At 45.3% G+C, this 23,084-nt stretch overlaps 6 protein-coding genes across 9 annotated transcripts; 1 reads left to right on the top strand and 5 right to left on the bottom strand.

Annotated features, from left to right (window-relative positions):
* Nucleotides 1-62: 62 nt before the first annotated feature.
* On the bottom strand, nt 63-2,957 carry LOC133163412 (proteinase-activated receptor 3). Its single transcript, XM_061293274.1, has 3 exons — nt 2,399-2,957; nt 811-1,358; nt 63-718 (listed from the first exon to the last, which is right to left on the bottom strand). The coding sequence occupies exons 2-3, from the start codon at nt 1,342-1,344 to the stop codon at nt 365-367; spliced, it is 888 nt and encodes a 295-aa protein (XP_061149258.1). The 5' UTR covers nt 1,345-1,358; nt 2,399-2,957; the 3' UTR covers nt 63-364.
* A 237-nt stretch (nt 2,958-3,194) lies between these two features.
* Nucleotides 3,195-8,326, bottom strand: sapcd2 (suppressor APC domain containing 2). Its single transcript, XM_061293273.1, has 6 exons — nt 7,340-8,326; nt 6,075-6,208; nt 4,627-4,773; nt 4,438-4,539; nt 4,185-4,304; nt 3,195-4,110 (listed from the first exon to the last, which is right to left on the bottom strand). Exons 1-6 carry the CDS (start codon nt 8,070-8,072, stop codon nt 3,982-3,984), a joined length of 1,365 nt encoding a protein of 454 aa, XP_061149257.1. The 5' UTR covers nt 8,073-8,326; the 3' UTR covers nt 3,195-3,981.
* Nucleotides 8,327-9,709: 1,383 nt separating this feature from the next.
* Nucleotides 9,710-11,035, bottom strand: tmem141 (transmembrane protein 141). Its single transcript, XM_061293275.1, has 5 exons — nt 10,875-11,035; nt 10,689-10,755; nt 10,273-10,356; nt 10,097-10,207; nt 9,710-10,032 (listed from the first exon to the last, which is right to left on the bottom strand). The coding sequence occupies exons 1-5, from the start codon at nt 10,926-10,928 to the stop codon at nt 9,971-9,973; spliced, it is 378 nt and encodes a 125-aa protein (XP_061149259.1). The 5' UTR covers nt 10,929-11,035; the 3' UTR covers nt 9,710-9,970.
* A 210-nt stretch (nt 11,036-11,245) lies between these two features.
* zmynd19 (zinc finger, MYND-type containing 19) lies at nt 11,246-16,430 on the bottom strand. The gene is made up of 7 exons (XM_061294079.1): nt 16,300-16,430; nt 15,218-15,486; nt 14,309-14,368; nt 14,126-14,232; nt 13,853-13,993; nt 13,552-13,732; nt 11,246-13,437 (listed from the first exon to the last, which is right to left on the bottom strand). Exons 2-7 carry the CDS (start codon nt 15,266-15,268, stop codon nt 13,294-13,296), a joined length of 684 nt encoding a protein of 227 aa, XP_061150063.1. The 5' UTR covers nt 15,269-15,486; nt 16,300-16,430; the 3' UTR covers nt 11,246-13,293.
* On the top strand, nt 16,358-19,503 carry bspry (B-box and SPRY domain containing). 2 transcript variants are annotated; one of them, XM_061294074.1, is made up of 6 exons: nt 16,358-16,720; nt 17,252-17,350; nt 17,414-17,644; nt 17,712-17,737; nt 17,801-17,925; nt 18,213-19,503. In XM_061294074.1, the coding sequence occupies exons 1-6, from the start codon at nt 16,358-16,360 to the stop codon at nt 18,746-18,748; spliced, it is 1,380 nt and encodes a 459-aa protein (XP_061150058.1). In that variant the 3' UTR covers nt 18,749-19,503. The 2 variants fall into 2 exon arrangements, with proteins under 2 accessions (XP_061150058.1, XP_061150059.1); XM_061294075.1 differs by lacking the exon at nt 17,414-17,644.
* A 104-nt stretch (nt 19,504-19,607) lies between these two features.
* coq4 (coenzyme Q4 homolog (S. cerevisiae)) lies at nt 19,608-22,319 on the bottom strand. 3 transcript variants are annotated; one of them, XM_061294078.1, is made up of 7 exons: nt 22,130-22,319; nt 21,491-21,634; nt 20,673-20,784; nt 20,486-20,588; nt 20,293-20,422; nt 20,132-20,225; nt 19,608-20,020 (listed from the first exon to the last, which is right to left on the bottom strand). In XM_061294078.1, exons 1-7 carry the CDS (start codon nt 22,131-22,133, stop codon nt 19,858-19,860), a joined length of 750 nt encoding a protein of 249 aa, XP_061150062.1. In that variant the 5' UTR covers nt 22,134-22,319; the 3' UTR covers nt 19,608-19,857. The 3 variants fall into 3 exon arrangements, with proteins under 3 accessions (XP_061150062.1, XP_061150060.1, XP_061150061.1); XM_061294076.1 differs by having other exon boundaries at nt 22,002-22,142; XM_061294077.1 differs by having other exon boundaries at nt 20,673-20,769; nt 22,002-22,142.
* Nucleotides 22,320-23,084: the final 765 nt, after the last annotated feature.

The raw sequence follows: 23,084 nt of genomic DNA, 5'->3' as shown, positions 1-23,084 counted from the left end.
TATGATATTGATTAAAGCCGAAAATATTGTGATTTATTTGTTTTTTACACAAGAATAAGAACTCGTTGCTTACGTTTATTGTACAGCACAATGTGATATTTTTGACAGTGTTTTCTCAAAAAGGAAATCCCGTTTTATTGTAATTATTGCATATGGTATGTTTTGATAAACACAATTTTATACGATGCAGGAAATCCACAAAACCATACTGCACTGTTTTTGTTTACATACATGGTTTAAAATACATCCAATTATGCACAATCAAAATGAACACAATATTAAGTGCATCCATCTAATGAATCTACGATAACATCAGCACTTTACTCAAAATTCTAATCTCTCAACTACATTCACAACACAGAAGCTACTGAAGGTGCGTGATGTTGCCTTCGCAGCAACCAGGACATGCCACCTTCTCCTTAGACAGGTAGAGCATGGGCTGGATGCTACTGCTGAAGTCCATCAGACCAAAGGCAACGTAATGGATGTAACAGCGGAAGACATCGGGCGAGAAGTAGTCCTGGAAGGGGAACAGCGCCACCGGTGGGAAGTAGTTGAAGACGATGATGGCAAGGATGATGAGCACCATCTTGAAGGCTCGCTTCTTCACCGGGTGCATCTCGTCTCGGCCGGGCCCGGATTGGCGCAGCACCCATAGGATGGCGATGTTGCAGAACACCATGAAGGCAAAGGCGCCCAGGATCATGGCGGTGAAAACCTTACCAAATAAATTTAGAAGACATTCATTCAGCAAAAGTTTCCCCTAGGGATTAATAATGGATCTCATATTTGATATATACTACGTAAGACCTTCTCAAAGTTGACGATGTTGCCCACACACTTGGCGGCGGCGTAGGCCAGCGTGATGAGCCACACCAGCATGGCCAGGCCGGCCCGGTGTTGACGGTCTTTGAGTTCAGTGAAGGTGATGGGGTGCACCACCGCCACGTAGCGGTCCAGGCAGATGCAGGAGAGGAAGAGCGGCGACGAGTCCTTCATGCCGTAGAAGAAGCGCAACACGTACCAGGTGCTGCTGGTGGTGAGGAACACAATATTGGCCAGCTCCAGCGGTGGGATGAGACAGAAGAGCACATCCAGAATGGCCAAGTGGAGGATGAAGATGTCCGACGTGGACGAATCGCCCTTGTTCTTGTGGATGAGCCACAGGACCATGATGTTGGCCGGGATGCCCAGGAACATATTGACAAACTGCAGGCCAAGATACCAGATGAGCACGGCCGGCATGTCGCGGCAGCCCTCGTACACCGTCTGCTCCCGCGGCGTGGCGTTGACGAGCCGCTGGGAGATGAACAGGGCCGACGAGTTGAGGAAGAGAAAATTCATGGCGGGGAGTAGGACTGAGTGATTATGGGGAAAGAATAATTACAATTATTTTGATTGATATTGAAATCACCATTCCTAAACAGGACTATTCACTGATTTCAAGACTTAGCATTCATTCAACTAAAAAAAAAACTCGACTTTAAATACCAGCCAGAAGATACGGCTCGTAAGTAATTCGATTTATTATTGTTTTATTGAATCAAAATTTTACTCTGGATATTAACTGAATTGTTAATAGTAATCGTGGCAGTAATGCTAATGATAGTAATAAAAGTAGTGGTATGGCAGCTAGGTATTTTTCCTATTTGATGACCTGATTACTTTTTATGGCTTTATTATGGTGACCTAGTAATCTAGCTCTTATCACCATTGCAGGTTTTTTTAAAAATCCTACTTCCTCCTCTAATGTCAACAAAACCATTAACCTGGCATATCACCCACAACAAAGATATATACATACACACATTAATGTTAACGATAAAGCTTTAGTATTTCAATAAGTGCCTCGGAAGTGGACAGTATTCGTGACAGCATACTCTTATTAGTCCGTTTCAATGCATTCATATTTTCAAAGAACCTGTGAATGAAGAAGAGATTATTTTTATGTTCCTCACCCCTTAAATTGAATGTTGCAATGCCGTGGTCCCCTCAGCCCTTTACTCCTGCATGGACTGACCCCTCAGCTTCCTCACTGTAGTTATAATGTAACTCACTCAAGTGTGTGCGCATGTAAATGTGTGTGTTTGCATATGTGTGTAGTAGCAGTTGTCGTAAGTGTAAGTACCCCGTGTGAACAACCGGTAAACCAGAGGCAATACATCATGGCGGACGCCCACTATAAAATATAAATAGACACACTGTGTATTTTATGATGTCTATGTTTGCATGTGCAAAAAAATTAGATTTTCCTCAGAGAGGAGGAAGATATATTTGAAGAAATACTACAATATAGATTATGAAATCTACTTCAAAGTGTGTTCTAACCTTTGTCAGACAAAAGCTCGTCTTCTGTTACCTAAATGACTTCTTAAATATGCAAATGAAGGCCACTTACCCAGTCAGTGAATCGATAAATCAATCTGAGGCTTCTGGATGCGGAGCTTGAGCATCAACAAATGATTGGAAAAGTCCTTCTCGGAAGACGCACCAACACTTGAGGGATCCTGCTCCCATCTTGTCGTCCAATCAGAGCGTCCGAAACCTGTCACCTCTTTGGGGCCCGTAAGCACACACCCTTAGGGATAAATTAAAATAAAAAAAAAACTGTTTAAAAGAATGACACTTGGTGTAAAAATAAAAAGTGTAAAAGTTCATCCGGTAGAAATAATGAGTGATTCAAAAAATTCGAGCGGTGGAGGTTGGTGAGACACGGCGGGTAGGCAGACGTGTTGTGGCAAGCCGTCATCCATTCGACACCGATTGGCAATGATGCAACCAAGCAATGCGGGGCCTGACGGAAAATTGACGGCAGTAAACAAGTGATGCAATTGTGCACCATGAAATCGCCCATGATTCAATTCACCGTAACACTTTGGCCGGTGTTACGCCAGGCTGACATACAAATACGGTACGGTTAGATTGAATTCAATGTACCTTTGGCGGTTGTCTTCCGAAATTGTTCAAAGCCTCCCCTCCGGCTAGCTGTCCAGTTACAAAGGATAAAAAAAAATGATAGTTTTACTTTGAGCGGATTTGAACACAACACATGAAGCCAATATAAAACTCACCGTAAGATGTTGAAGATTAATATTAGTGCCGTACCGATGAGACGAGAGGTCTTGCCTCATACTGCCCTTTTTTAACAATAAATTCAAGCAGCTTGTTCAAAAATAAAAAGAATGCTAGGACGCTTTGTTACCCTGTTTACTCGTATTTATTATTTTACATTTCATTCATAGTTGAAGTACTTGTGATAGAAAGCAGATGGGAGGGGGAAAACGTTTCACTCACATTATGTACTTTGAGCAGCAAAAAAAAATTAACATTCAGCGCTTCATAACTGTTATATGCTGACATCCCAGCAGTACCTTGCTTGTATACACTTACAGCTTATTAATATTTTTTTTTTACTGTCAGAAACAAACTAAATAGCTAAATCGTTTCTGATAAAAGTATTGGAGGGCTACACGATTAGCTACATTTCTCCAAAGGTTCAACATTGTGGGCCATGCAGTCACAAAGAGGACAAAAAAGGAAAAATTGGCATTATGAAAAGAGCCAAAAAGTTGTTTTGAAACCTTTCCCAAACGAGTGGATTCCGCTTTCCTCGGCGTGCAAACTTTCCAATCTCTCTTCTCGGCCTCTCCATCAACGTTAGCTTGGAGGTTGAACTTCTCACACCACCGTCATCATCTCGCACAAAAACATCGAACATGCTACTTGAATATAAAAACCTTGCTGTTTTACGAAAAGAAACTCCAACCAGAGTCTAATTTGTATGATAGGTGGAAGAGTAAACTTTGTTTTAGATGAAAAACCCAAACTTTAAAAAAAAAAAATGGAGTATAGAATCTTTGGAGAGCTCGGAGTGTGGAGTGGAGGCGTTACAAATTGCAGTCAAGGGGTGTAAAAAAAAAAAGGTGCATGGCTGCCACAGAGGGTCAGTCGGGTAAACAACGACGTCGAGTCTCACAGAGGTCAGATGAAGGTGGAGTCCATGGTGCTGGTGTCCTGGACGCTGCGCGAACGCGCCTCAAATAGCTGCTTGATCAGCGCCGACTTCTCCTGCTGCAGCTGGGCGATGCGCTCGCTCTTCTCTGTCACCTCCTTCGTGAAGGAGAAGGAAAGGATATAAAACTCAGGTAGCCCCAAAAAAACCCTAGAATTGGACTTTGGGGAACCTGTGTGAGGAGTCTGTTCTGGTCCTTCAGTCTCAGGATGGCTTGTGGTGGAGCAGGAACCGGAGGCTGCGGGGTGGTGGAGTGCCCTGCCGTCTGACCGCCACTGGAAGGGAAGGACGACTGCGAAAAGGAAAACGCAATTTTTTTTTTTAGAAAAATGTGGTGGACTGGAACGGATGAATTGCATTTCAATTCATTTCAATGGAGAAAGCTGATTTGGGATAAAAGTCCTGGTCTCAGAATTGATTCTCACCATTCCAGTGCAGCAAATGAGATCATTGAGGCACCGGTTGACTTCCTGTAGTTTGGGAATAAGGATGTTGATGCGACTCTGGTTGGCTTCAGTGAAAAAGTCCTAAAAAAAATTAAAATGGAAAAAGACGTTGATATTCCCTGTACGACGTGCAATGGAGGGTTTGAATTATTCTGGCTCTTAACTCACCGTGCATTGGGAATTCTGCCCCACCTGCCGCTGTCTCTCAGTGACATTATGGATCTGGCCCTGGTACCAGTCCCTGGCACGCTCCACCACCTCCAGGCCCGCCAGCAAGGAGTCCTTCTCCTGCTCCAGCTCCTTCATCTGCTTCAGCTGGAAAACACAAATGAGCTCTTTAAAAAGATGCAAACTCCACGTCGTCGCCTCTTTTGTGAAGACGGCGCGGACAAAGTCCGACTGAATCCCCAACAATGTCGAGAGGAGCCATCGGTCCGGCGTCATGGCAACCGCCCGGCAACCTAAGAATGGAGTAAATAGCCAGCGCCTCAATTCTGGCTTGCCCTCAGTGTCTATGAGAGTTGTGCTGACCTGGCTGTCCACGCTGCACAGTCCCTGGCTGGCCTCAACGCTGGCATTCTGCCACCCCCGAACAGCCCCCCCCCCCCTCCATCCCATGTTTAAACAAATACATCAAAGTGGGTTGGACTCATCTTGGCCTGTGTCTAAATATGGCAGTGTTGATGGTGCTATCAGGGAGCTCGTGTCAATGAACATGTATCAAACAGAGAGTGGCGGCGGGTTGAAAATAGTCTGTGTGCCCCAGTTGGCACATAAATACCCCCCCCCCCCCCGACACACACACACACACACACTGACAGCACAACAGTTGCACAGGCTGCTTGACACAAAGGATGAAAGAGCGACGATACAACAGCGGATCAGAAGCGATAAACAATCCCAGAATATTTCAACTTGCTTCTACAAAGCCAAAAAAAGAACTTACTTTAAACGGAACCGAGAAGTTGCCCCTCAAGTCTCCCACCTGCGCCTACTCACCCAGAGAAAAAAGTGCAGGGCCTTGCTGCTGTACAGGCTGCTGCCGAGCGGGATGAAGACGGTGGTGTACGCGGCCCACACCGCCGTCCAGGCCGGGCCGGTGTCCTCCACCGGGCCCCTGAGCCTGACCCGGCTCGCTACCATCGGGGCAGCAAAGTCGGCCTCGGTGGGAGGGACGCGGGGAAGGGAGGGAGGAGGAGGGGGGGGCAGGGAGGGGAGGAAGAGAAGGGGGGAGAAGGGGAGGAGGGGAGTCGGTTGGCCTCCTCGGACGCAGAGGCGAAGGAGATGCCGGCGGGGAGAAAGAAGATCAGGCATGCGAAGGAAGGTGGGAAAATGGTGGAAGGCGAGGGGGGAGAGCGACGGACGGAGAGGAGGCAGGCATGCGCCGCTGAGGGGAGGGTGAAAGTTGCATTGGGGGGAGGAGACGAGGGTGGGAGTTGAACGGGGTAGCCAATAGGGACTTTGCTCTTGTTCTATTCACTTGTTTCTTTGTGACTCAACAACATGAAGTGGAGAAAAAGCAGCTACTTTTGACAGATTAGCATCACGGGTGAGATGGAGCCGCTCTGAGAAGGACGGACACGAAAAACAACACAGATTGCGAGTCACACACTGACCATTTCGTAGTCCACTCCATTGGTGATTGTGTGGCGCCTCTGCTCCTCCCGTCCGCGATTGGGTCGCCTGGAGACTCCGCTGAAGCCCGTCATGGACTCGCTTTGGGATCTGGGTAAATTAGTTTTGGCAACACCTGGACACATGTGGAAAGGATGAGTGGTTACTTGTAGCCAAAAGCCAGGAAGGAGGAAAACGTTACCATTTGTCACCACACGAGGGCGCCATTCTAAATAGACACGGAGTATTTGGGCCACAGTGGAATGTTATTTTCATCCATCTTGAAAATACACATCTTTATTAACTAACTAACTTTTATTATTTTACAATATCATGAAGAGTTTACTGTTGAAAATATCTGACTTTATTCTCTGATTAAAGAAACTTTCAGGAGGACATGTTTTGCCAATTTTCCATATAATTTGATATTGCTACAAATTATTTATTGTTGGTAAATACACTGTTAAGTCAACCTCCAGGAGAAAGTGAAATTCTGGCAAGAATTTTTGGTGGGAGATTTGATAGCTGTCATGCTTTTGGCAAGGCCTGACCCGGGTTCTGTAATCTGGAATAATCCTAGTAGGTTTGGCTGTATGTAAGAGATTATGGCACGGACAAGCGCTGCTCTGTCCGAAACGACAGAAAGTATGAGGAGGCCCAAAACATGAAAATATATCTCGAATATTTTGATATGAAACCTCCGTAGCTCATGCCGCTTTGTTTAAATCAAATACAGCTAAAAAGTCTGACCCAACGCACACTGCCGGGTGGAAAAATCTTTTGAAACTTTTCAAGTTTGCAGGGAATGAGAGAGTGTCACCCTCGAGGCAGACTAACCCAGAGAGACTCATCGGGGGGTTGAACGTGTGTGACAGGCAGCCAGCGTGGTCGTGAGAGCGACCCGAGGAGACGCGCGAGGGAGATAATGAGCAAGCGGGACTCCAAAAGCTTGACTTCCCTCACATCGGGGGAGAATTGACCATTGGTGGTCACGCAGCGCGGGGGCGAAGAAGGATGCTTGACTGACCTTTGACCTGACCTGGCTTTAATGACAGCAATAACTTGATTTACAACAAGCTGAAAATGAGACATTTTAAGCATATGTGAGAAATGTGTTGTCAAAACAATAAAGAATTAACAATAATCTTATCATTTTTTCCCTACAAATTGACAATGCATTAACTGCATTATAATTTTCATGATGGATGGCTCCCTCCACCTATATTTTCATTCATAACAGGTAGAGATGGCTTCGGGTTGGACATACTTGACCCTTGTAGCTGTGGTGACTCCAGGGCCAGCGACTCGATGGACCTCACCCGGCTCTGCTGCTGCTGGGGTGCCTTCGAGACCTGACCCGGCTCCACCCGGTAAGGCACACCGGCCTCCTGAGGGGCCGGGATCCGTTCCAGACTCCGACCAGGTCTTTCATATCCTGCACCGTATCTTGCCGGACCGCACGCCGGATGGCCCGCTCCCTCCTCCGGTCTGGGCCGGCTCAACAGTGAATATGCACGGTGCGGCTGGATGTTGGTCACGTTGCTCGGCCCCAGCGGGCGTACCTTATTCTCCACCCGGCTGCATGCAGACCTCGGGGCGGGCTGTGGAGGGACGGCCGCTTGCACCTTCAGATGACATCGGTTCTCTGGATTAAGCATGGAGTAGCGCAGCCCCGCCACGAAGCGCTCGAACGTGAGGCAGCCATGCGGAGGGGTGACCCGGCGGAGGCAGCTCAACACCCCGCCGGGTAACTCCCGAGTGTCAGCGCCTTGCCAGCGGCTCTCGATCTCAGATATGTGGACGTAACCACGACCCGCGTCGTCCAGGATGTCAAACAGGGTCCGCAGGCTGTGAAGAAACGCTTTGGGCAGTCCGTCCGTGGAATAATCTCCCTCTTTCGGTTGCGTTTTTGCATGAAATGTGTCTTTCCTGGGTCCAACTGTTCCATAGATTGCCGAACCGCTCATTTTGCTGCCTTGCTCCGTGGCTATCAAAGCCATGACTGAAGTCCGAGTGGAGTCCTTCCAGTTAGCATGAAACACCACGAGCCTTTCAGAGTAAAAAAAGTCTCAATAATTAAACGAAACACAAACCTGGACTAAATTTAAACTATGGCGTGTATTTTCTGAGGTAGTTGCAAGTCTTCAATGCCATGTTTGATTCCGCGATGACTAGCGAAACTTCACTTTTTAATCGTCCCGTGTGTGAATCTACTCCGGTGGAGTCCAGCACCGCCCTTCAAACCTATGTGCGCGAGCGCTTCAGCCCGCTGATTGGTCGAGGCGTGTCACAACCGAGCGCTGATTGGCGGAGAGCGGACGTAAATTCCAGTTTGAGTTGCTTTGTGTTAATATATTCATAGTGGGACGTTATTCATATAGGGTCTTTTTTTTTTCTCGATATTTGAAAATACTCAAGACAAAGAATAACCCAACCCGAATGAATCCTTTCACTTTTATTCGAATCTGTGAAAAATATTCTTTTATGACACTATTATTATTATTATTACAGCATAATATTATTTTATAAGACTATTTTTATTAGTGTTATTTTGCACATTTTTCCCCCAAACTGCAATCCTACCTACTGAGGCATCGTGTAACTAACACTAGCAAAAATGTTTTTTGCTTTTCCTCTGAATATATTTCTTGTCAGCCTTCATGAGTCATTTATGCTATCATCCCAACTTGTTGGGGCTTGAACACTCGCTCTGCTTCCATGTATTTTGCAAACGTCCCAGAATGACTCATGTTGGAACAACAGTGGTTTCTCTATCAGGCAAACCCTGCCCATTTTCCTGTCTTATTAGAAAATATTGGAAATGTCCGACTGTGATGCCCCAAGGATGTCAATCAACAGTCACCTTCCCCTAATCAATCATGCGCTGGTTATTCTGGTCAACAAATAAAATGGGTGAGCATCGATCATGGCTGTGGGCTGCGCAAATGACCAAGCAGCCTCAATGTGTGTTTTGCTGGTTTGCATTGGGCTGTCTGAGCGAATGAGCCGCTGTTATATAACCCAAGAAATAAAAAAAAAGCGAGTAACAGAAAGAGACGAGAGGTCAGAGCGAGATAGCTCAACTCCGTCCCGTCTCTCCTCTTCTGCTGTCATGCACACACACTCGCGATCTAATTGGGTGCAAGGACTGTACGGCATTTTTTCTAGACAGTGTCAAAGGAATAACAGTGGGATGTGCTCTCCAGTCACATTTCCACTCGCGTTAACAACACTCTTTAGTTCCCTTGTTACTTCTCCCCTTTCTCCCAACAGGCTTTGATCAGGCTTGAGTAACTGCGATGGGAGGATGAGAGCAATGACATTGACATTCCCTTTTTCCAATTTGTATTCGGTTAGTCCTGTCACTGCTGGCAGCTCAGGGAGTTGTTGATTTGGCATGTTCTCGGGGGTATTAAAGCATGAACTTTGGTCACTGCCTTCACATCTCTTGAAAAACAGAGAACATGTGGACGTTTTGTTTTATCGGACTGCTAATCCCGGTGGAGTCTCATTGTTGATCATTCACTGAGCGATGCTGCAGAATAAAATGTCGTACGGAGCCAAGAAATACATTCCAAAAAATGTAATACCAGATCATAAGCTTAACATCTGACAAAAAAAGAGCCACACTAAATCCTGACCTTCAGTGTATCAGTTTATCCTCACATTAATGATGCTATGAAGTCTGAAAGCAGTTTGTTACTCTTTATACACTTGCATGATGGTTAATAATGTTCAAATGTGATTGCAAGTACACTTCATGAAGGTTGTAAGATTGTTTACGGTTTGACCATTTGTTATATATTATATATCCGATGTGAAAAATTGTACTTGGAGGTAGACCAGCGTCCCGGAAGAGATAAGCTCGACTTTGCAACATTGTTCTTTTTAAAAGATTTCAATCCATGACATCACCGTATTTGGTCTTCTCAGTTCCTGGTGGTTCTTCTGTTTTAGGCACTAAAAGAACAAAAGTGAAAGTTAAATGGCATCTCAAGGCATACTGTATAGCACAGGGACGTACTTTGTGGCGGGAATCTATCCGGGACTTTGCCAGTTTCGAGTAGCAACCAAAGGTCGGAGCATTTTTGGGTTTCCCACCGTGTCATCGCATAGCTGCCCACAGATGATGCCACTGGGCGAGACAAAACAATGAAGGATTCTTAAAAAGAAGTGAAAGATTACATTTTAATTCCTCACCGATAGAAACAAGCAGGTTCCACTGCAGAGGATATGAAAGTCTCTTCGGCAGACCCTTCTGGAGAGCAAAAAGCCCCACAGCACCTGTAAGAGTAGGTCAAAATAATACAAGATCCAATAGCTGTTTACTGATACAAATGTTCTTTTAGCAATATAGTGATAAATCACTATTAAATGACGTGTTTAGCTCTCATAAAAGGTCACTGGGTGTTTTGCTACTCAAGGGAGACCAAGTTTCACCATCTTGTCCACCTATGGGTACTGCCCTCGTGTGGTAGATATAAGGTATAGCTTGGAAATTATTTCGCTCAGATTGTTGTCTTTCGGGGACAATGTAAAAATGCAATTAAAGAAAAACAATTACAAGTGAATAAAACCAGCTTTTAAAATACAATAAAAATAAATACACTACGTACCGAGAACAAAACTTCCAGTGCCCTTCATGAAGGCGTGAGACTGACAGGCAGCATAACGTTCCAAACCCTAAAAGATACATTTGAAAACAAATAATAAAGGGCGAGATGACATACTTTCCTTCATGTCGTAAATGGGAACAAAATGAGCGAAAGGCGAACACGACACGTTAAACTGTAAACGCTCACCGGGTGTTTTGCTACCAGCTCATCGTCCACTCGAGTGAGACCAAGATTGACCATTTTGTGTTAAAATATGAAGTTGAAAGTTATTTCTTGGATAATAACATTGGATTTTGTTAACATTACGTACTACCCAAAACCCGGAAGTCATCAGCCTTGCAAAACAGTAAAAGGGTCCGGAAAAACTAGGGCGACGCTTAAAGACCGGCGGTGGTACTGCACCTTTTCGCACATCCAATTCGTTTTTGAAAATGTGCTGTACTATAGAAAAGTGACTTTTGATTGGAATTCTTTTTTCTTTTTCAAGTTTAAATGACAGTTGATAAAATCCAGTCAAAACTTGTTTTGGACGCCTTCCTCCTGAACAGACAATTGAATGAGGTTCAATTTTTTATTTGACCATCAGTTTACATAGGAAAAGCAACTGTGTTATCGCCCAACTCTAGTCACATATTGTAGCTCTTATTTTCTAAGTGATTCATTTTCATAGTCGTACAAAACCAAACAAAAAACTGTGCGGGGGGCATAGCCGAAATCACACCCAGTCTAGGACAAACGCGCTAACATGGGAGCAGAGTTTTAGTGCAGTGGTGAAAACCTGTTCACGCACACATACAAAATGCACAATCAATGAGTCGCATGTCAACGTGGGACAAATGCTCCAAGTGTCTCGACTCCTCAGCGAAGACACACTAAGCAGGTGCATTGTGGAGGAAGGCAAAAAAGTTGACACACAACAAACAAGGAGGTGGTTCACTTTGTAAAAAGTCTCCAAAATCAAACAGAAGGGGCGGGAGATTCAAGTTTTTAGACGTTGTAGAAGATTTCGATTAACAGTGTTGAGAAAACCTGGAAGGGTTGCGGAAAAACAATCAAGTCGTACCCCGCTCAAAACGATTCCAAAGCTGAAAAAGATCTCATTGTCCGTCCACTTCAGTTTGCCTTCAAATATCACCACCGCTAAATAGGTTTTCACAAATATTTTAAATAAATAGAGCTTCATTGATAGAACGTCTCGCCCAAAATATCCCCCAGACACACATAATAATGGAAGGACTTAAATCATAAGAGACAGCATCCGTCCATTGTCATTTAAACAAAGCATTATTTCTTGCAGTTAATTAGCGACGCCAAAGAAAAGCATCAATCTCCAAAAAGCTTGTTGCAGAAAACCAGACCAAAAAAAAAAAAAGAGGGTGTTCCAAAAAAAGTCTGACTTCATTTTGTGTTCTACAAGCCAATTGTCACCTAAATCTCAAATTTCATCAAAATGTGTAAAAAAATACTTGAATCACATTCACAAGTATTGAAAAGGCATTTGCGAGTCAGAATACGCTCAAACCCAGTCAATCAAACAAGAGTGGAAATACAAATTGACCAACTGGAAAGCAGATTGACTCCCAAATAATTGACAAGAAAAAAAAGCAGAAGGCAAAATGGAAGACGCGTCATGTCACAGGCATATTGAATATCTGTTCCAAAGTTGATAGTTTGAATATATTGTTAGAATTCTGATATATATTTACTGATAAGATTCACCTCATTAGGTATAATTGCTCAAGTCAATTCTAATGTATTGTTACAGTATGACTAAAAAGTGTGCTCACTAAAAATGTTGCCTTGCCTTAAATCAAAGGAACTGGACTCTTCCTGTTTGTTGAATTTATTTTTGCCTTACAATCTGAAAACATTGAAAAAAAAAAAAAAAAGACTCAGGCAATTATATCCTTTACGCTATGTGCAAAGATGTCAAATTTTTCAGAACACCCTTCTTTACCATTTATTCTTAAAAAAATAGTCACCAGAGCCGTTCATAAATAGTGGAGGGATACACAAAGGTGACTTAAATAATGTAAATTTCATGTACCTTTGTCTGCAAGAAAAAGAAAAAAAATCAGATTAAAAAAAAAAAAAGCCACAATTCGGCAGCTACTTTCTTACAAAATAGTGAAAATGTCTAATTGGATTCCGTATAAAATTAAATTGGAATATGGCCCCTTTTGGAAGATGCGCAAACACACACAGCCATAGAGTCCTTGGCAGAACATACAACGCACGCCGCACAAAATACTGTTAGTAGTGTGATCCAATCCGAACAGAAGATGGCATCCGTATCCGAGCGCGGTCCAGTTGGTCGGCAAGACGAGTCGTTACCTCTCGCGTGCGAAACGATTAGCAGCAGCAGGTCGAGCTCGGAGGGCGTCACCAACCCCCGAAAGAGGAAGAAAAAACAAAAAAGAACTTTCCCTGTCGTCCATGTGAGAAGCAAGGGGAATTAAATGGCCGTGGAAGTGTACGCCGATGTCCGTTAATCACCAACTTCCAATCCACCAATTGTCTCTGTGGTTTTAGTCTCTCGCCGTCCCCGTGCCCTCAACCCGCATATCAAAAGGCTTTTTGCCGCTCCCTCTTCCCCCTTTTGCAATCATCGCTCCGGTTCCGACTCGAGCGCCAGGGCCCGCTTGCGCTCCCGACACTGCTTCTTGTGGGCGGGCCAGTCCCGCTGCTGGCACTGCGAGCCGCAGTAGCGCGCCACCTGACAGCGGCCGCAGATGTTGAACTCCCGAAGCTGTGGAAGACAGGCAAAGGTTACTTAAGTTTTAGAGGACAAAACATAAAAATCAGTCAAATAACAAAAACAGACTCCTAATTAGTGACACTGCATATTTTCGTCGAGACTCACCCGCCTCTCAATGAGCGAACAAGGCGGGTAGTGGCACTCGTAGTACGTGCACGAGCACTCCTCTTCCTCCACCAGCTCGCCGTTAGCATTGTAGTAGCGCGTGCGGCTCAGCTCCAGGTATTGCTCTTCCACCGGGTCGGCCGGAACCTGCTGGATGGCCAGCCAGTAGAGTGACTGCTCCCTGGAGAGGGTTGAGGAAGAACAGAATGTGTGAGAAAAACATTTTGCAAAAATGAAACACGACCTACTGTAACACTTTTGTGTTACTTTGTAACCCCACAATGTAACTTCCCAGCCTTGCCTTTGTTTGCTGGAAATCTCTTCCGGTTTGGGACTCCAGCCGACGGGGACCAGCCGCAGGTTGTCGAGCCTGTTGTCAACAGTCACAGAGTTGATGTGGACGACTTGGAAACTTGGGGCGATGCCTCCTCGGTGCTTCTCCCTTATGAAACCAGACAAGGAGTGACGCGGATCAAGACAAGTTGGACAAGCGGGTGTGTCATCCAAAATGTGGTTAATCACTTAATTATGGAGGCTATGGCGGTATTTTTTCCCAGCAGAATAAAAGACTCACCAGAGAAGCTCATGCAACGGCCTTCCCGCCCAACGACCTTTGCCAATATCAAAAGCATAGGCAAAGATCTTTGCGCCGTTACCGTCGGCATCGACTTCCATGCGTGCCTGGGGGGGGGGGGATAATACACTTTAACACGGGTCTGTGTGTGAGGGGCAATTGGGGGGCATTGTCAGTCTTTACCTCAAAGGCGTAGTTTTCCACAAGAGGGATGTCCTGCTCATCAATCAATGTATATTTCGTCTGAGAAAGCAATAAAATACAAGTGAGATTGCAATTCGGATGGTCCAAAATAGACATTCACGGTCCATCTTTTCACCGGGGTCCCTTAGGTGGGTAGGGGAGACTCCATGTGATAAGTACCCGAGGGATCCCCGCCCTCCCCGGGCATGCAGAGTGTCGGAAGCACGGCGTCATCCGCATGACACACGGGTGGAAACACGCGACCTAACAGCCCAAGACACTATGATGCCCGCAAGCCGGCTTTCGTTCTACCCCTAACTTGACTCATGGCACGCATCTATCGAATAGAAATCATTTATAATTTGGGGATGATTAACGGCCAACGGGACAATTTGATTATTATCCGGCTTGATGTCGAGTGGAAGCCAAGATTTGAGACGGCGTCTGGGCAATGGCTTCCTCGTCTAGTAATCCAAATGTCGGTGCTCGCGTGGCCATGCTCGTTCAAATGCTTGCCGTCGTGTCAGTATTAGGACTCGCGGCGGCGAAAGAAAAACATTTGGGTCGACAACTGCGACTTGGTTGAGTCGCAACGAGAAAAATAAGCCATTTTAGCGAAAAATAATTAAACAATAGCTAAAATGCCGACAACCCTTGCTAGTGCTAGTTAGCGTTAGCATCTTACAGCGAGACTGCGTGGTAGCGGCGGCGGCAAGAGCAAAGACAACCCACCGCCGCGTTCACTACATGCGTTTATATGAGAAGAAAGTTGACAACATTATAATATAATTAATCGGGGAATCATTCCAAACATCGATTAGAACCACCGAGCGGGACATTTTTTACTTCTTTTGAGGTCCCGTGGGCCCTCCCCCGACCGCACATGGCAACCCCAGGATGGCTGCTCACCTTCCCGGCCACACGGCCGAGCCGTACGATGCCCAGCTTGAAGTCCGACATCAGGAGAGTGCGATGCGCTGGATCCAAACCGGTGTTAAACGTCGTTGGCGGGGGGAGGCAGCCCCCTAAAGCCCCGTTGCGTTGCCGTTTGGGTTAAGTGGCTCAACGTCAGGCGGGACTCCGGCTTTCTCCGGCGGCAGCCCGGCCTCGGTGACACCACTGTTGGCGCAGGGGAGGAGGGCGAGCTCCGAAGGGGGCGGGACGACAGCAGACTCGTTCTACTGGCCAATCAAAACGACCATTATGTTTTCTCAAAACATTCACTTCCGTATTTATATCCAATGGGCATCGTGTACGGCCTAGCACCGCCTATATATTGCATTGCGTCATCACACTCGTGACCGATCCCATCCATTTTCGCGGGGAAAGGGCGATAAAATGGGTGGGATTTGTCAAACACTTCACGTCTTTAATATTTTTTTTGTGCACGTCAACGCTACAAATCAGCAATAGACGTCACGATGCATGACGTGTTGGTTTTAAAGCACCACTGACGCACGTTTGAGGTGTCAGTCCACCCTGTGCCTTCACGTCCACTCCAGCCAGAAGCTATAAGCAAGACCAAAATGCATCTCTTCTGTACAGTAGTGTTTTCAACCTCTGTTGAATCAAGGCACACATTTTCATCAAATCTCATGGAACACCATCAACAATACATAATAAGTATAAATACTAGATACAATCAGCAGAACCCAAAATGGGACATGGGGGTCTTGAAACTTTTGGGTTCGTCCTTTTATAATTATTGCCATGTCTACACAATTTTGTGTCGATTGATGAAAATGGTATTACTTATGAGGTATTTTCCCACTAACTTGCAAGGGGCCTGGGGAAAGGGGGGGGGGGGGTAATCTCCCCCCAAATAAAATACAAATACGTTAACCACACATATATGCAGGTGCTTTGGTCTTCAACCTGATCATAATTAAAAAATAGAATATTGATCATTTATTTAGTTATTTACATCTTGGACCAGGTCAACTTTACAAATAGCACTGACATTTGTCTCACGACTTCCGGGTAGCGCTCACCTGTTACACCTGCGTTACAGCGCAGACTCAGCCGCGTCCTTAGACAACACCTGCTGCCATGATGACTGAAGAGCTGACCGATTTAACCGCACCGAAACCCGCCGTGGAAGTGAAAAGCGTGGCGATGAGCCCCACGGAGGAGCCAATATTCGCCGTGCTCGGGGCTGACCCCTCCGCAGCCCCGGGGAAGAAGCCAAACGGCGGGGCTAAGTCACCTCCTGCGACCGCTGTAATGGCCACCACCTCCGACACTGAGTCCGGGATCTTCTCCGGGGAAAGCGAAACGTGCGTGGAGCACGAGTGCGAGCTGGACTGGTTCTGCGTGACCGAGTTGAAACTAATTTGCTCCCACTGCACCATAGTCGGCTCCTGCCACGGACACTCCGTGACGCCCCTGGAGAACAGAGTCACTGCAGTCCGGGTCAGTCTTGGTCGTCGTCCGCTCCTCCTCGACACCTTGTAACAAAACGGATAAGGGTTAGAAAACGGATGGATTAATTATTTATCCAACGTCATGCTGTACTCAATGACATATAATTATTTTATTGTTATAAAAATGACAAGATGATCGTTTACCCTGATTTAACTCCTAAAAGTGAACTAAAACTTTCCATTTCCACAACACTTGCAGACATTTCTGTGAGGGGTGTGACTTTACATTGCTTCGTGCAATGCTTTGTGTACGCTTAATGTCAAAAGATATGGACATTGGTTGTGAGCACATACCAAAGAAACCAAGAGGCTGTGGCCGGCCGGGTGTGTATTGTGTAGAATTTGTTTACATATCTCAGAGCGCAATAACTCAAATCCAAATCCTTTGAAAGTTGTGTGACGTGTCCATCAAGTTCTTTTGAAAGCACCCTTGACTAATTCCTCTCCCACGACAGGATTTTCTCGTTGGTTTTCCAGCTCATTCATGTTTTTTTTTTTTTTTTTTCTACCTTCCAACCAGAATCATCTTGTGGACGTGTGTGAAAAAATGCAGCTGCAGGCGCAGAGGATGGAAAAGTTCATCGAGCACACACTTAAAGCCAAGGAGCAAAAACTTCAGGTGGGAGATGTGTCTATTTCATTGCGTCATTGTTCTCCTTGTTCACGGGTGGAACTGGTTTAGGTGGCAGCGAACGTGGCTCGGGAGCGGGTGGTGGCCCGGGTCACTGCCGCCCGCGAGGCCCTGGAGGAGGAGGAGCAGCGGCTCCTGGAGGAGGTCCAACGGGAGGAGGAGCGTGTGGAGCAGTGCCTCCTAACCCAGAGGGCTCACTGGGGCCAGGCCATGGCCAGCCTGACAGGCACACGCTCCCGCTTAGTGCACACCCTCACACACTCTTCCGATGCACAGCTGGTGGTGGGTCTCATTATGTTTTAAATAATAATATAAAATCATGACATAATTGCTGTATTTCTGTCTTCAGTTGAGCATTCAGGAGATTGCTGAAAGGTAAGGCAGGGCAACACGCCTTTTACATTCGAAGCAGATGCCGATGTCCGTTCTTTATTTCAGAGTGGAGGAGGCCGACGGAGTGGGCCAGCCGTGCGATACGGAACAGCTCAACATGAAGCCAGGTTGTGGCGACAGCATCCTGCTGAGGGGAATGTGGGCCACAGCCATGCTACACGGGCCAAAGGGTTGGTCCAGTGCGTTATCCACACAGGGGGTCTACGGTTTATGACGGTCCCGAGTGTGACATTTTCAAAGGTATCAGATATTTGATCACAAACGGTGGAGCGACACAAGTAGACATATAACATTTGCAGGCATATATTCTTTGTCCTCTGCAAAGAATGACAAATCTTACTGAAGGTTATTACTGAGCTGCTCAGAAGCAAGCACTTTGGGGTAACGTCCTAGACTGTAGACCCTCAAAATGGACCCACGTTGACTCTTTGGTGACATCCCATTCTTGCGTTTGCAGCTTATGCATTGTCCTCTTTAAAGTTTGACGAGCGCACCGCTAACCACCTCCTGTCGCTCTCTGACGACCGCTGCACTTTGACCTACCTCCACAAGAAACCTCGCCAGCCTCTGCCTTACGACCCGGCCCGCTTCGACTGCTGGCCCAACGCCCTGGGCTCCCTGTCCTTGTCCTCCGGCACCCATAGCTGGGTGGTGGAGGTTGGCCAGAGCGCCGCTTTCAAGGTGGGCATCTGCTACGTGGGCCTGCAGCGGAAAGGCTCCGGGGACCTGGCCAGGCTGGGACACAACGACCAATCGTGGGTGCTTTCCCACTACGACGGTGAGTACTCTTTCTTGCACGCGGGAGAAAAGGTGCTGCTACGAATGGCGACAAGACCTCAGAGGGTCGGCATCCTGCTGGACTGGTCCAGTCACACGTTGCTGTTTTACGAGCCCGAATCCGCCACCATTTTGCACTGCGTTACGCATCACTTCGCCGCCCCTTTGTTGCCCGCGTTTGCTGTGACTGACCAACATATCACCATATTACATTGACAACAACAAACTACTTCTTAACATGAACAATGTGAATGTCTGTCTGGTCACTATTCAGACAGTAAAAGCAATTCTAAAATTGTTTATAATGGCTGTTAAATCAAGTGCACTGACCGTTGAGTTAAAACCCTGGACGCCAACAGTGGTGGTCTTCCACCATCTATCTACTCAGGATTCAAACCCACACCATCACTGGCTCGGAAGTCAAGTGCAGAAGTTGGGCCACCAACTTTACTTTGGTGCACAACCTGGCATCTGTGAGCACAAACACAATCATACTTATGTTTTGTCTCCTTTGTTCTACTCGGTCTATTGGCAGTTAGCAAAGTAGCTTACCAGTCCTCAACTGGAATTGTCCTACCATTGAAACAAAGCAAATGGGAGGTGAATGTGTCGCCATCTAGCGGTGAGCTAGAAAATGGGCATGTGCACCCTCTCGCCCTGTCTAATAGAAAGATAGTGCTTTGGTGTCACCTTGACTTCTGCACGAAATTCTAAACTTAATGTGGATAAATAATTCCTGTCGTTTTTGTGATGCAACAGGGATCTGTAACTATCCTGAATATGCAGAAAATTACCATTATTGTAGCTTCAGATTGAAGAGTAGGTTATAATTGCTATTGGATGATATAGTAACATCTTATCACTTGACTGCTTTTTTATGATTAAATTCTTTTTTTATATAATCTACCCATTGCCAATGATCTTTACACTGTATTTTTGAATTTGGAATAAATGATTGTCATATTTCTTTGCAGCATCCTCCCTTTCTTTATCCATCTCAATTATGGTTATATTAGCAATATTAAATTACCCAAAGTTGGTCATTTGACACACAAAAAAGGAACCGGGAAACGGGTTTAAATTATTATTTTAAAATAGAAAGACACTTTTACACAGTCCCGAAAAGAATAAGTCTTCAGGCATTTTTTTGTGAGTGAAAGCAAATAGCCACAAGAGGGCAGCATTGCCACACGCTCAATACCAAGTAAAGGCTATGGTGGAGTAGGAGAATCATTTCCTCCTTGGTCATAAATCAATAAATATATATATATATATATACAAAATACAGCTTATCAAGTTTTTCAAGTGTTTCAAGTTACTGAATGCTAAGTGAGCATGTACGGGGGCGGCTGAATGTTAAGTTCTCTTCTCAGATCGTCCAGGCTCTGCTCCCATCGCCTCTCGTAAAAAACACAGAGAACGCAACGGGCCTGCCGGCCATTCCGCACCGCCCACGGGCCGAAAGATGTGACCAGTGACTGCAGACGACTGGGAAGAGGTTGTAAAAAGAAACAATGTGACAAATCCGCACGGTTCCCGACACACACCCGGATGTTGTGTAAATAAATGAACAATTAACAATGAGTGATAAAACAATACCTGGCGTTGAGCCGAAGGGGTCCCAACAGAGCTCCAAGGGCGCACATGGGGAGCCCGGTTTGAGCTGCTTCGAACCATTTCACTGCCACTTCACCTGAGGATGTTTTGTATTTTAGAATGTAGTGGAAATTCCGTTATGATTATTCACTGTTATTGCTCACCGAGCATGTTGGTGGGCATTCCCAGCAAGGTGTGGAGCAGGTCGTGGACCTCTCTGTATCTTTGCATGACGTAGGCCAGTTCCTCGTCATCCACGAACTTCACGTTGGCCCTCGAGTCTGGCGTCACGTGCTGAGGAGCCAATAAAACCGTCTCTCAAACGTCGACTGTAAATTAACCTGAGAATTAACTCACATTGTCGTCAAGGAAACGGAGGTATTCCCGACCAAACGATCCCTCGGGTAAGGAGGCCATCTTTTGCAAATCAAGCGTTGACAGACGGATCCTGGGCCTTTCCCTGCAGTTTAGCAACGACAAAATGCAAAATTCTTCTCTGGGACCGGAAGATGAGGTTTGGGACGATGTCGCTGTGCCGACTCACGTGAGAATCGTGTATCCCTCGGGGTCGTTTCTCATGCGGTCCCTGAGGTTTAGCAAGGCCAGGTGGCCCGTCGTCTCTCCGAGAACTGCGACCATGTCTGTGGGGGAGTTTTCTGTTTCTTTATCACTCGGTTAACCTCTAACCCTGAAAATTTAATCTCAGTTTCGATAGGAAATTCCTCTTACTGATTGCTGCAGACTTCCTGTCAACTGATTAAGTCTGAAACACTTTAAATCACTAATTGGATTTTGAAATATTTGGCTGGCCTGTATTTAACCTTTGGTTTGTAGAATGCAAACGACTCACTCATTAACTCTTAATTCACTCCAATTTAATAAAGAAACCTAATAAAATGTCAAATCTGTATAAATGTGTACAAATAAAAAGTCTACACACCCCTGTTTAAACACCAGGTTTTTATGATATAATTTCAAAACCTTTTCAGCCATTAATCTGACCTATGTATAACCACAATAAAAAATGATTAAAATGACAGAAGTGGTTGCAGAAGTGTGCACACCCACACAAAACCACCCAAAAAATTAAAAACCCCAAATTCAAAACAGTAAGGCTGACGTACAAACTAGAAGGTCACCGTGCTGCCCAGAGCCGAATCTATTTAGTGAAAACGAAAGCCTGACTGAAAAACAAAAATGTAATGAAATGAAAGTTGATGAGGGCTTGATAATCCTGCCTAGTCCAACGGTCGTCCTTGATGAAACTTTCAGGTTGACTGAACTGCGTGGGTGTCACCTTCTCTTGTTTCTTATCATCTACAAAGAAAAGGGAAACAGATAACCCGGGTACAATCTTCTCACCGTGCCTGTAGGGGTCTTGCAGCGCTGCCACCCCCGAGCCGACCGCCAGCAAGGCCTTCTGGATCGGAGAGGTAAGGATGTGACCGGGATAGAGTTCTTCATGGTAACGACTATCTGTCAACTTGCTCCTGCGATTCGCACACGCTGCAGAGACAAAAAACGGACAATTTCCACATATTATACAAATAACACATATGCAGACATGAATTGCACCAAACAATCATTAAACAGCAAAACCTGTTTCTTGTTAAAGTTCCATTAAAAATCACCGATCATGTTTGTAGAGCATTGCAAATTAACTAATAGAGTATAAAAGAAGTGTTAAATGTAACCTGGCTAAGTTATAACTCTGCACCAGCTTCAAGTCTGCACTGTCCTATCGCCCTGAGAGCAAGAATTTGACCTCCACCGTGTCATTTACACTCGAACAGTTTAATCACATTTGAAATTATTTTTAAACGTTGCCCGTCATAACCACAATCTATAACAAGTCAGGGGTGAAAATTCATACCATTAGTGATCACTGCGGAGTGGACGCGATGAAGCGATTTAGCTACTCGCTGTAACATGATTTTGACGTTTTGGCGCATGCGTGGTCTGCTACTTTTACTAAGCACGGTCGATGCACTTTCGTCTTACCCATTTGCGCATTAATAGGTTGGCATCCACAATTTGAACACCACCTCCACCTCTCCAAATACCAATGATTAAGAAAAAATAATAAAGTATTTTAACGCTGATTTAATGGTCGCAACAAGAAGTTGAACAAAAGTTAATGACGTGACGTTCCACAGAAGTCCGGTTCAGTTCTCGTCAACGACGACGCTTCAGTGCTTGTACATTAGCAAAAAAAAAAAATTAATAGGTGATCCTAAACATACACACTGACTAATTATCCTTCGTTTATCAACAGAAGACTAATTATTTCGAGTCTTACAAAATATTCCGTTGGGAGTGTAAAGTGACGTGGGTGTGGGTGGACTTGTCAAACTGGGTTAACAGGGACTGCGGTTTTGCAAACTATAAGTGTGTGCGTCTGTTAAAAGTGAGCTACCCCGACGACTGGGTGAGTAAACTAACATTTCTAGTTTCGTTTTTGACAGCAAAGCATGGTGACAGCAGAGCAGCAGCATGGTACAAATATGCAGCGAGAGAGATAGAGAGACTTTTTGCTGTTTATTTAGACTGTTGGCAAGGCTATCAACTTATTGTTTTGTCATCTCCCCCATGGAAGTTGTTTGGATTGATTGTATTAGTGAATAGTTTACTTTGGTGAAAACACACTTGCATCCTGGTGATATGCTTTGTAATATAGTTGTACTTATTGTGTAGCTTCGTCTTTTTCTCAATTGCTAGCTGCCTTTTATGGTCATGTGAAACTGCCTTTTAGCATTTTACATCTAGATAAGAGAGGCATAAAAGTGTTCAAAGGGTTTCTCTAGATCGCTTTTGTTGTAATAACACATTTTCCTAGCAGTGGATATGCAGTAGTGTTGTCAAAGTCAGTGTTAAGGCAATGCTGCTTCTTATATTAACCAAAATATTTGAAATCAATGTTAACTTGAATTGCAATCCCAATAACAAACGGACTGGT

The sequence above is a fragment of the Syngnathus typhle genome, linkage group LG12, assembly GCF_033458585.1.
Source record: "Syngnathus typhle isolate RoL2023-S1 ecotype Sweden linkage group LG12, RoL_Styp_1.0, whole genome shotgun sequence".
In the NCBI taxonomy this organism is placed as follows: Eukaryota; Metazoa; Chordata; class Actinopteri; order Syngnathiformes; family Syngnathidae; genus Syngnathus; species Syngnathus typhle.
Note: the sequence above shows the minus strand (reverse complement) of the source record. Positions and strands in the feature narration are given on the sequence as shown.

Bases quoted from the DNA above. Each gene is read 5' to 3' on its own strand.
- LOC133163412 (XM_061293274.1), bottom strand. From the start codon at position 1,344: ATGAATTTTCTCTTCCTCAACTCGTCGGCCCTGTTCATCTCCCAGCGG. The intron at 719-810 runs GTCTTACGTAGT...TTATTTGGTAAG, and splicing joins ACATCGTCAACTTTGAGAAG to GTTTTCACCGCCATGATCCT.
- bspry (XM_061294074.1), top strand. From the start codon at position 16,358: ATGATGACTGAAGAGCTGACCGATTTAACCGCACCGAAACCCGCCGTG. The intron at 17,351-17,413 runs GTGGGAGATGTG...GAACTGGTTTAG, and splicing joins CCAAGGAGCAAAAACTTCAG to GTGGCAGCGAACGTGGCTCG. The intron at 17,926-18,212 runs GTTGGTCCAGTG...TTGCGTTTGCAG, and splicing joins CATGCTACACGGGCCAAAGG to CTTATGCATTGTCCTCTTTA.
- tmem141 (XM_061293275.1), bottom strand. From the start codon at position 10,928: ATGGTCAATCTTGGTCTCACTCGAGTGGACGATGAGCTGGTAGCAAAA. The intron at 10,357-10,688 runs GTACGTAGTGTA...CTACTCTTACAG, and splicing joins CACTGGAAGTTTTGTTCTCG to GTGCTGTGGGGCTTTTTGCT. The intron at 10,033-10,096 runs GTACGTCCCTGT...TTGTTCTTTTAG, and splicing joins GGATAGATTCCCGCCACAAA to TGCCTAAAACAGAAGAACCA.
- coq4 (XM_061294076.1), bottom strand. From the start codon at position 22,080: ATGCGCCAAAACGTCAAAATCATGTTACAGCGAGTAGCTAAATCGCTT. The intron at 20,589-20,672 runs GTGAGTCGGCAC...GCTAAACTGCAG, and splicing joins GAGGGATACACGATTCTCAC to GGAAAGGCCCAGGATCCGTC. The intron at 20,226-20,292 runs GTGAGCAATAAC...AAACATCCTCAG, and splicing joins AATGCCCACCAACATGCTCG to GTGAAGTGGCAGTGAAATGG.
- sapcd2 (XM_061293273.1), bottom strand. From the start codon at position 8,072: ATGGCTTTGATAGCCACGGAGCAAGGCAGCAAAATGAGCGGTTCGGCA. The intron at 6,209-7,339 runs GTATGTCCAACC...ACATGTGTCCAG, and splicing joins ACCACAGCTACAAGGGTCAA to GTGTTGCCAAAACTAATTTA. The intron at 4,111-4,184 runs GTTCCCCAAAGT...TCCTTCACGAAG, and splicing joins AGAACAGACTCCTCACACAG to GAGGTGACAGAGAAGAGCGA.
- zmynd19 (XM_061294079.1), bottom strand. From the start codon at position 15,268: ATGTCGGACTTCAAGCTGGGCATCGTACGGCTCGGCCGTGTGGCCGGG. The intron at 13,994-14,125 runs GTGAGTCTTTTA...TGGTTTCATAAG, and splicing joins CCGTTGCATGAGCTTCTCTG to GGAGAAGCACCGAGGAGGCA. The intron at 13,733-13,852 runs GCAAGGCTGGGA...AACCCTCTCCAG, and splicing joins GAGATTTCCAGCAAACAAAG to GGAGCAGTCACTCTACTGGC.